The following is a 12,220-nucleotide window of genomic DNA, read 5'->3' on the forward strand; positions in this document are numbered from 1 at the left end:
AACAATGATAAAAATACAGTAAACACTTTCACATTCTGTAGTGCATGAAGTCACATACATATGAATATACAGTATAAGTACTATATATGTGTGTGTGTGTGTAGGTGGGTTTGGGTGGTTTACGGAGACATTTGTTTAGGTTACAGACTGGTAATTACAAGGTTATTATGCTATAAATGTGGTTTATGAGGATATTTCTAGTGTCCCCATAATTCAAATCGCTTAAAAACATACTAGACTAGTTTTTTTTTTTTTTATGTAAAAATGCAGAAAGTTTTTTGTGAGGGTTAGGTTTAGGGTATAGAATCTATAGTTCGTAAAGTATAAAAATCATTATGTCTATGGAGAGTCCTCATAATGATAGCCACACCAACATGTGTGTGTGTGTGTGTGTGTGTGTGTGTGTGTGTGACAACACCCCCCAACATTTTCAGTTTTAGTTGCATTACGTTTCCATTTCATGTCAAAAGTCTTGCGAATAAGAACAAAAATGTACTAGCCAATGGCATTTTTTTATCCAATGTCTCCATTGAGGGTTGATAAAATTATACTTAGTAATGACAATATAAGCTTATCAGTGCGGAAGAAAAGTGCCTTAACTGACCTGGAAACTCAGGCTTCCCCATGCCCTCCCCCACCAGGCAACTGAGGATAAAGAATACTGCGACCTTCATTGTGTTGTCTATCTACTGCTGTTTGCAGGACAACTCTTGCACTCCAAGGTTTGCAAAAGGGTGGAAGATCTGCAATGAAAAAAAGGGATGAAACTGTGAAGTTGGTGTAAAATGACCGTATAATTAATGGTAAAAATGTATATTATGCTTTACAAGAGAATACATGTACTTTTTACAATAAAACAAGTCCAAGAAGTCCTTGTGTGACCCATCACATTTCATAATATTTTATGGGAAGTTATTTTTCCATATTTTTAATATCAGTTTATTATGTACATTGGGGTGTTCTGTGCTATATTTTATGTAGTTTAGTTAATTTGTATTGCATTTTTTATAGCGTCACATGTGTTACTCTGATGGTATTTTGTGTTTGTGTAAGTCTCTACATGTCACAGTCTGTCTCCCTCGTGTTTCCTAGGAATCTTATTTTGAAGTGTTTTCCCCGGACTACATTTCCCAGAATGCTCTGCCCTCATCACTACCATCTGTTCCCGATCATTCTCATCTGTTTTCCATTCCATCATTAGCTCTTTGCATAAATACCCTCTAGTTTTTCCATTCCTTTTTCAGTTCTTAAATTGTTATGTTGTCATTCAGCAGTGTTCCACTCCAGCCTGTTCCTCGATGTATTCCTTGTGAGATATTTGTTCCACTCCAGCATATTTCCTTGATTGTTCCCTGTACGGCATTTGTTCTACTCCAACATCTTCCATTAAAACCTTGAAAGTACTCCTGTGTCTTCGCTACTCCATTCCACAACCAGCCTGACAACATGTGTATTAATTATTGCTCCTGGAAAGTGTCACTCTTGATGAACTAAGTCATCATGTGGCCTTTTTTAGTTACTATGGTGATTAGCAATACAATTTAAGGGTAAAGCAGACATTTATGTCTCCAGAAGGTTAGTATATCAAGTTTATATCATTTAATAATACAAACGGCAGTGAACTGTAAAATATACAGGCATCAAAATTACATCCCGTAAAGCCTAAAAATGGTCACGGTTTTATGGTAAATTTCTGGCAACCACAGCGGATTTTTTTTTATAGTGTAGTAATAAGATGGACAACAACTGTGTACCATGTCAAGACTTGTTTATTTTTTTATTTTTTTACCATAATCTTATTGTTGTATTCCTGTGCAAAAGCAACTGATAGAATAGGGGTCGTTCAACAAAATGTGTGTCATTTGTGTCACCAACACAATATAGCATTTTTGCTATATAAGCTAAAATGCACATTTTGGTTAAAAAAATAAAAATAATATATATAAGGTCAAAAAATGGGAAATTTCAGTACTATAAATCATTTGGTATAATAATGCACTTTGCATAATAATTCAGGAAGCTAACGAAAAGTTCACAGCTTAAAACGTGGCATGGCTGCATTAGTATTAAAGCTCTCTTTTCCACTCTTTAGTCAAGGTCACTTTAATGAGATTGAGTACCACTGCACAGTGCTTTAATAGGTATGACAAAGCTGATTAACTGGACACCTCTGCTCAGAGGCAAAGGACTGTAGGATTTCTATTGCAAACACACCTCCTCTGCTCACTTTACAACTGTTTATTGGGGTCTTTAGTCATTGTCCATAAAGCATCAATCAGCATCAAAGCCATGTGCTCGATCATCCTATGCACTAACCACACTTGAGCTTTGATTACTTCGTATTTGCATTTGCAAAAGGGGAAAACGGCCATTGTGCTGGTCATGTAATGCAGTGAAATATTCATCTCTGATGATACACTTGAGTGAATGGACAGCTAAGGTGTTCCCATGTAGTTCAGTACTTCCCACACAGTTTTGATGTGTAATATCTACGACAGAGCTAGAAAAAAATCTGCATTTTATTTGAAGTGTAATGATATTCATATATACTGTATAATCTTAACACAGATACCCAAAGCTAAATTCAATTCTTTTGCTTTTCACCCTTTGAAATGGTTAACCCAGGACCATTCTTAACCCTGTGTAAACGCAATCCTGGGTTATCTTGATCCATATTTCACACTGGTTATACTTGATTCTGGATTAATAATTAATCCTGGGTATTCAGGTATCCAGATTGCTCAATGCACATTTGTAAACCCCGGGGTTTCTCTGTTCAGTAAACGCATTTGCCGTTTCCCTCAGACAATAAAACTACAAAGCGTGTGTAAAGTTCCTGTGACTGTACAAAGTACATGAACATTTACTGAGATAAGCACTGAGGCAGTTTGTGATTAGTTGTCTGGGGCTAAACAACTCGCTATAACATTCTAGCACCACAACGTGTCACAATATATACCTTTGGCAATGCAATTCATGGTTAACATCACATAAGCGGTATTAAACCTTTTACGGAGCAGGGTTTCATAACCCAGGGTTAAAAGCGGCGCTACCCTTCGTTATGAAACCTCTTTTAAAATTACGAGTGTAAAAATTTGCTTTACCCAAGGTTAAAAGTGACCTTATCATAGGGTTTAAAAAGACGATATATTCCGGGTTTAATACAAGTAAAACTCAATCAAAAACATTTGTGATATAATGTTGATTACAACAAAAATTATTTTGACTCGTCCCTCCTTTTCTTCAAATAAGAAAGAAGAGGCGCTGACCACACAGAGAAATGCCAGTTTTGGAGTTTGTGGTTATTTAAATGATCTGCTTCCGTATTATTTGAACTTTAATAAAGCTATAACACATTAAATATAACTTCATTAAAGATGAATGAAACGCCAGGGTGTTTCCTTTAAAGAGCTCCGGCTCCGCTTATTCCACAACGAGAGTGCTTCTGTATTTACTTATTTTGTATTTTTGCATTATAATTCCCTCATACTTTGCGATCTACATCACCTGGAAAGCTAAGAGTGCATCTGGACTGTGAGCTGTGTTATTCTTCCTCTCATCAGTCAGGTGCGAGCTGCAGTGCTGCTCTCGCGCATCATCATTAGAGTTTAATGTGAACTAATGTTAAATGAGATCAAATGACTATTTGACAATTACATTTTTTGTCAACAATTTTTTATTGTCGACGTTGTTGATAACGCTGACTAATCGTTTCAGCCCTAGTTACAACACACACATTGTTAAGGTCATGTGCCTATACTTTTGAAACAGTGAGTATTTTAACGTTTACGGATTGGCCCCATTCACTTTCTTTGAAAGTGCCTCACTGTAACCCAGAAGAAAAAGAGGAACAAACTGAAATACATTTTTGTGGTAATCAACATTATGCCACAAATGCTGTCGACTGAGCTTAACTTGTAGTAAACCTGGAATATTCCTTTAAGCCCTACTGTGTTCTGCCACAACCTGGAGACATTTAATATGACCAGTCAAAAGCTTTGTCAAAAACGCAGTGGGGATCCAACTGGCAGTATTCTCGAAGCTAGTCTGCAGGTAAAGAAACACAGCAGTGCCAAAACACAAAGGAACAAAAAAACAAAAAAAGAAAGAGAAGAAAGCTGTCAACCAAACCCAAACTCCATCTGGATTCCTGCATCAGAACACAGACACATCCGTTTCTTGGAAGGAAATGCATTTCAAGCCAAGTCAAGTGGCTTTTATTGTCATTTCAACCAGATACAGATAGTACAGTACACAGTGAAACGAAACAACATTCCTCCAGGACCATAGTGCTACATAAAACAACATAAAACAACATAAAACAAACACAGAACCACATGAGACTACACAGAACTAAATAAGACTTACACATTTCTACATAAAGTGCATGTGCAAAGGGAGTCGGATGGTGTTCAGTTGAGTGTATGTGTGTGTGTGTGTGTGTGTGTGTGTGTGTGTGTGTGTGTTGTCAGTCCAGTCTCTGAATATTGAGGAGTCTGATGGCTTGGGGGAAGAAACTGTTACACAGTCTGGCCGTGAGGGCCCGAATGCTTCGGTACCTTTTGCCAGACAGCAAGAGGGTGAAGAGTTTGCGTGAGGGGTGCGTGGGGTCATCCAAAATGCTGGTGGCTTTGCGGATGCAACGTGTGGTGTAAATGTCTATGATGGAGGGAAGAGAGACCCCAGTGATCTTCTCAGCTGTCCTCACTATCCTCTTCAGGGTCTTACAATCCGAAACGGTATAATTTCCAAACCAGGCAGTGATGCAGCTGCTCAGGATGCTCTCAATAGTCCCTCCATAGAATGTGGTGAGGATGGGGGGTGGGAAATGAGCTTTCCTTAGCCTTCACAGAAAGTAGAGATGCTGCTGGGCTTTCTTGGTTATGGAGCTGGTGTTTAGGGACCAGGTGAGGTTCTCCGCCAGGTGAACACCAAGGAATTTGGTGCTCTTGATGATCTCCACAGAGGAGCTGTCGATGTTCAGCGGAGAGTGGTCTCTCCATGCTGTCCTGAAGTCAACAACCATCTCTTTTGTTTTGTCCATGTTCACAGACAGGTTGTTGGCTATGCACCAGTCTGTTAGCCGCTGCACCTCCTCTCTGTATGCTGACTCGTCGTTCTTGCTGATGAAACCCACCACGGTCGTGTCATCGGCGAACTTGATGATGTGATTCGAGCTGTGCATTGCTGCACAGTTGTAAGTCAGCAGAGTGAACAGCAGTAGACTGAGCACACAGCCCTGGGGGGCTCCAGTGCTCAGTGTGGTGGTGCATTTAAAACAGAAAAACAAATAACCACCAATCCTTGTTTTCAAACTGACACACTAGCCCAGTCCATTGCCAGACTACATCAGTGAATGAGACCTCTTCACCCACAGGGGTGTTTGTGCAGAGAAGAAAGAGGATTAGGATTATTACTAATTGAGACAATCTATGATCACACCTTCATTTTATGAAAGGACTGCCTTTGCATTACCTTGTAAGGCATATCAACAGAAAGTATTTACAGCTGTCATCTATTTTATTTCCTGTTTTTCCACTTTATGTTGTTGTTTTGTCTGAGTCACCATTTTCCTAATACACAGCACCACTAGTGGCAACAAATGGAACTGTTCTTCCACAAATGCGCAATGCCACAAATAGAAACCAAGTGATCGACATTATGTCCTGTCGCTCATTGCACATGGTTAGGACAAACACTCTGATTTACACAGAAAAGATACCTTTTATCACGTGTCGTTTGGTGTCTGGTTAGGACACGGTGTGACTGTGGCTGTATCATCAGCTCCCTCCATTTCTCTGTTTAATTTCCAAGTACTCCAGTTCAAACAAATAAGTCTGTTTAAGGTAATCTCCTCCTTTTCGACTTCAAACTCTTCAGATATGTTAGTTCTTAGATAAGTCAGTTCTTTGGTTTCTGTGCAGCTGTGTTGTGTTCTCTGTTGTTAATTTCTCTGTGGTGGTCCTTTTGTGGTAAACAAAGCATTTTTTCTCTTGAATGACCAATCTCGCGAGCAAAGGCTGCGTGAACTGTTGCTCTTGTGCACTCTCATGAACATGCATAGGAAAGCAACGGTCGGTCAAGATTTTCACTATCTCACCAAATAGTTTCTCACCAAACCTTTTTGTATGCTTTCATAACAATCATGAGTCGCATACAATAATTTATTAGACTTCTGAATTACACTTTTGCATCCTTTTGAACCTTGAAGAGGTGGCCACCATAAACTGCCATTGTATGACATCACTAAGCACAACAATTTTTTTACATTTTGGTAACACTTTACAGTAAGGTTCCATTTGTTAACATTAGTTAATGCATTAGGTATAATGAATAAATGATGAACAATACATTTTTTACATCATTTATTAATCATTGTTAATGTTAGTTAATAAAAATACAATTGTTCATTGTTAGTTAATGTTAGTTAATAGTGTATTAACTAATGTTAACAAATACAACTTTGGATTTTAAAAATGTATTACTATATGCTGAACTTAACATTAACTAAGATTAATAAATAGTTAATAAGTATTGTTCATTGTTAGTTAATGTTAACTCATGTTGTTAATGTTAACAAATGAAACCTTATTGTAAAATGTTACCAAAATTTTAAGAAAAAAAAAATTCATATTGGTTTATAACAACACAGGGGTGAGCTATCCTTTTAACACAATACTCTTAACAATTAACTCTTTTATCTAACTAAGCTGGGCAGCATTTCCCAAAAGCATCGTAAGCCTAAGTAGATCGTAAAATCCATTGGCTCCAGCGGTTTCTACGATCAACTTAAGCTTGCAATGCTTTTGGGAAATGCTGCCCTGGTTATTCTGTCTCTCTGAACAACTAAAACATTTCAAGGAAGAACAGACATTTTAAAGGAGACATCCTCAAATACATATAACAATAGAATGCCAGTCCAATCCTGATATTGTTACATCTATAACAACATAAGTACAGCTGCATACAAATCAATACAAATAAAAACAATCAATTAAAAGCTCACAAACACATATAATGTCTGGGAAGCACTTAGGACATTTTAAAACAAAACCTCATCTTCTAGTCCTCGCTGAATATAATTTTTTCTGAAGCTGTGTTATGAAGTTTCCTTTCTTTTCCCACCGATTAACCTTTTGTGTCTGTGACTTGCATACAAAGAGAGACCAAAACAAGTGTGCGAGAGAGAAATACTTTAGAGAGAGAGAGAGATCATATTATAGAGATACTGTAAAAGCCAATAAAGCTGTGTAGAATTTTAATTTATAAGAAAGACAGAGCGAGAGAGACCGAAACTAACTAAAACTAACCCCATTTTAGCTGATGTCCTTTAATCTTTCTAAACATATTTGACCATCCAGTATGTTACTATAAAACCCAAAGGACACAGTGTCTAACTTTTTCTGTTACATTGACAAATATGAAGAAAACAGACAGTAGAAATGAAGACAGAGTGAAGTCAGAGAGATCAAGAGTGAGGCACAAGGTTGGAATTCATCTAAGCTCATAGCCTGTCAGAGCCATAGCTCAAGAAAGAATGATTTTTGATCCCTTGTCATAAATTCCTAAAGGAATGTTAATGGAATTTTTATCATAATTTGGAACCAATTCTAATGGGATCAAACTCTAATCTCTGAGAATCAACTAATATCCTACTGGATACATTCCTACTTTGCATTTTGTTTTCCAAGTTTCTCCAGTAGGATTTTATTTGATTCTTAGAGGAAGTTCTGTTCTTTCAGATCATGTACATCGACAAATGCAATTGTTAAGGGTAAAATAGCACGGAAAAGAAAGGCTTTCTCATGCACCTGACATTGGTCATCCATAATACCACAATTTTACCATATTGGATGATGTATCTAGTATCTCAATGATAGTATATGCCTCATCTTTTGATGTAGTCCACCAAACTCATTATTCATATTTTGTAAAATGGACTTTTTGTCTGCTGATTCTTCATTCACCACACAGTTTATATTGACTTGCCATCGCTGTCTATTCAGAACAGGATGCCTGGCAGTCTACAATGCAGCTGTGCATCATGTGCAGAGATGCAAAGGAACAGAAAGCGCTTCTCTTATCAATTATATCCTCTAATTCGTTAGATCATACACTCTGTTGGTAGCAATAGGTTGCCCGTCGCGTAAGCGCGTGTTATCGGATTTCTAGTTAATTGCTGTGAAGTTCGTCGAGCGCCTCGCCGTTATTCAATGGGGTAAACGGAGATCACAATGCACCCTATGCAACTTGTTGGGTCTAAGTGACTTGAACGCGAAAATGTGATCACAGCACTTACCGTTAGAACTCAGGACACACGAAGTGGTCTATAAACAGCGGCATTTTGCTCGAAGCCCATGATAAGCGGCGCTAGAAGTAATCAAAAGGACACTTACCCCTCTCTGCGATTCCAGCAACACAAGAGTCACATTCAAATGTTATTCTCTCGTCGGGGACTTTTTATACCGCTATATCGTGTGCCGGCCCAGGAGAGAGAGAGAGAGAGAGAGAGAGAGAGAGAGAGAGAGAGAGAGAGAGAGAGAGCAGCGATCGACCACCCGGTCCATTGAGTCCACTATTAATAATACCGCTATTTGAAGCGAGAGCTCCTCCTGTTGATAGTAGCCATTTGAGTCGCCTCTTGAACGCATCGAAGAACCTCTATCTAAATATACAAATTTGAATTGAAATGGGAAAGGGATGGTTTTGAGAAATGCATATTTTTTCCCCTTAAATTAAGTGAAAGTTTATATTTTAAATGCACAACATTCTGTAAACCTAAAATAAAACAAGAAATGTAGAATAAATAAAAATGAATATGAACAAGAAACCACAAAATGAAGCTACAGGATTACAGGAAGAAGTTGCAAAGAGAAATGATATTCATATCATGCAACATATTCTCATGTGTCTAATTACTAATTACCTAGAATGCATTATAGGTGTTTCCCAAAGGCAACAAAGTAACAATGTATAGGCGGAATTGCAATGAAGTTGTAAATATTGTCTCAATTGAGACTCCTTCAAATTCAAAAGATCACTGGTGCAATACTTGTTAAGCTCAATCGACAGCATTTGCAGCATAATGTCGATTACCACAAAAAATAATTTCGACTCGTCCCTCATTTTCTTTAAAACAGTTCTGGGATACAGCGAGGCACTTATAATGGACATGAATGGGGCCAATTTTTGGAAGGTTTAAAGGCAGACATTTGAAGCTTATAATTTAATAAAAGCACTTACATTAATTATTCAGTTACAACTTGTGTATTATTTGTGCAGTACAGTTGTTTAAATCGTCTTTTTTACAGTCGTTTGGTGTTTACGTGTTATGTCATCATGACAACTAAGCTGGAAAAAATTGGATAGGCTATAACTTTACACAGAAAATGTTAGTAAACGATTTTATCACACTTAAATCATGTTCACGTGCAAATTGTTTACATCTTGTTGTAATACTTTTGAAACTGTGAGTATTTTAACGTTTACGGATTGGCCCCATTTATTTCCATTGTAAGTGCCTCACTGTAACCCTGATTTAGCTTTTTTCAAAGGAGGGGCCAATATAAAAATGTAATATTTGTGTTAATAAATATTATGCCTCAAATGGTGTCGACTGAGTTTGACTTTAAATCCGGATTATTCCTTTTCCGGAAGTATTTAAATGTTTATGTGGGTACGCGTTTCTAAGGATGTGAGCATTAGCCTAGCTAATGTTTACAGTTTACATTTAGGCTACCTATTGTCTGCTTTAAACATATTTACATCAAAATTCTGATCCGACTAACCACAAGATGTCACTATAAACTCAACAATGTGCTTCGTTGGCCCATTAAAGAACAATGTTGGTCATTTGAAGTGTGACGACTCTGGTAATCGGCCATTGACCTTCAGGGGGCATTTTGCCCCCCACTAATTTCCAAATGTGAAAAGTAGCTTATGGACAGTAATCCACATAAACCTCTACAGTGCACTTTAGCGTTAAATACTTCAAGGGTGACATTATATTTTCACGTGATTAATGACTAGCCCCTCAGTCATTTCTAAAAGGTTTTTGAATTGCGTTAAAATTGTACAGTTTTTATAATAGGGTAAATGCAGCCTATTCAATCTTTGCATATTTTCTAGTAATCTACACTAAGGAAGTTAATGAAGACTTTATTCAGAATAGCGCCATATTTCATTTTTGATGGGAACGGTTGTGGATAGTCTGAAAGATGTATAAAGGTCCTATGTCACATCTTATTCTCAAAAAAATCAATTTTTGTCAACTAGCCTAAAATTTGGAAAGATGTTTTCTCTTTGTTTAAACAACCCTTTGAGAAGTGTATTAGCTTTGATTTAATTTCCATTACAAATAAAGTATGGCGCTACTCTGAATAAAATCTTTGGGTAAATCGATCCAATGGTATGACTGAATGTCAAAACTAAGACTCAAGCAGGGGCGTAGCAATCATTTCAAAAGTGAGGGGGACAGAACGATTAGGCCGTGTGTCCACCAAAGTGTTTTTTTTTTTTTGGCAGCTGAAAATGCCAGGCGCTCTTCTGAAAACGCCCAGCTGGAGCGCTTGAGGTTTTTCACTGAGACACTTTCGTAATATACGCAGAAGTAATGTGTTGCAAGTACCTAATTTCTCAGATAGTTTGTGTGATCAGCAAGTACTCAATGTAAAAATGTCGGCACAAGGTAGAAGACTTGCTCTGGTCCTTGCTCTGGATGAAGGGAAAGCTGAAGCACGTAATGTTCCTCCAAATAATATTTTTCATATTAATATTGTGGTAGTCCGGGAATGTCATCTGGTGCAGACATGAATACTCAGACCAGCAAACTTCTCCTCCATTGTTGTTGTATAAGTAGGATGCGACGGTTGGTCGGTGTGGTATTTGTCCCACCCCTCCTCCACTTTGATTGGACGGCTGGGTAAAAAGTGACAGTGACGAGGCTGCGTTTTACCCAAAGTTGAAAATTTTTCAACTCTCGGTGACCAGAATAAAATGCCAAGCGCACAGCGTGGAATAGACGCTCAGCACCTCGTTACGCTGCTGGCTTTTTTAAATACGCGGTGCTCCCGTTGCAAACAATTGAAAAAATAAGCTGGCCTCAGGAAAAAAATGCTTTGGTGGACACACGACCTTAGCGCAAGATGAGCATAAATATATAAGATATATTTTTAAGGGTCTCAATTGACAATATATATATTTTTTAATTAATTACATGATTGACCAGTGAATTTTAACTTTTGAATTTACACATTTAGACATTTGCTGTATGAAAGACACAGCGTAAACAAATCTGCCCTGTGAAAAAGTGAGGGGGACGAATTGGTTTTATTGAAAGTGAGGGGACACGTCTCCAGCATCCCCCTTGTATTCTACGCCCATGGAATCAAGCATAATGTACTCCAACAATATGTAACATTGACATCAAGCGTTTAAAAATGGGTACTGCAGTCCAAATTCAAAATATTGGAGAGAGTTGTCTCCCCCGTCCCCTCCTCCCCAGACTCTAAGCTCACGCGGGTTGCCAGGTTGAGGACACGCAACAGGAACGAGCAAACTGACAATGGCAAGCGACACAAGTCTTACACTGTAAGTAGATCAGCTAATGTATACATTTGCAATGTTTTTATTGTTTGCAAATTATAAACCAGCTCATGTGGATTTTTTTTTTATATTTCTGACTCTGTCAATGTTAGCTAGATGTATTGCTGGCTTCCATGGCTGCAGCGCTCTGTGTTTGCTCTTTAACTTGTTTCAAATCTGGCAACCCGGGGTGTCGAAATACTATTGGGAAATGGGCAGTGGGCGGGATCACACAGAACGGACATTTCAAAATAGAATATACTGGCTGTAGCATTGTTTTCAGAGAAGCCAGTATTTCAACTTAGCATGTTTCCTAAATCTCTGATAACATATTATGAGTATATATATATTACATATTGCACCTTTAAATAATTATAATAGGCTATTTAAAGTATTTATGAGATCGTTAATGAGATCAGGATCTGCAACAGCCGTTTTTAGCCCTAATTATATGATTACTACAATTAAATAAAATATTGGTCAAATAGTTGTGGTACACTGACAACAAAGAAAAGTGCATTCTGTGGACGGCGCGTGCATACTAGCCGCCCACTGATATGTTAATTAAGACCCGCCCACAACTTAATTTGGTCAGAAGTTGAACGGTAGGCACCTCCTTTAAAATGTGATTGGTCGA

The 12,220-nt window shown here is 37.9% G+C and overlaps 1 protein-coding gene across 1 annotated transcript in view; it reads right to left on the reverse strand.

Annotated features, from left to right (window-relative positions):
- Positions 1-8,485, reverse strand: part of alpl (alkaline phosphatase, biomineralization associated) — a 29,846-nt gene extending 21,361 nt beyond the window's left edge. The window contains exons 1-2 of the mRNA XM_051672852.1: positions 8,397-8,485; positions 605-743 (exon numbers count right to left, since the gene is read on the reverse strand). Of these exons, the coding sequence (XP_051528812.1) occupies positions 605-674 (70 nt within the window). The 5' untranslated portion in view covers positions 675-743; positions 8,397-8,485. The remainder of the gene's footprint in view (positions 1-604; positions 744-8,396) is intronic.
- Positions 8,486-12,220: the final 3,735 nt, after the last annotated feature.

The sequence above is a fragment of the Myxocyprinus asiaticus genome, chromosome 35 (genome assembly GCF_019703515.2).
Source record: "Myxocyprinus asiaticus isolate MX2 ecotype Aquarium Trade chromosome 35, UBuf_Myxa_2, whole genome shotgun sequence".
Classification (NCBI taxonomy): domain Eukaryota; kingdom Metazoa; phylum Chordata; class Actinopteri; order Cypriniformes; family Catostomidae; genus Myxocyprinus; species Myxocyprinus asiaticus.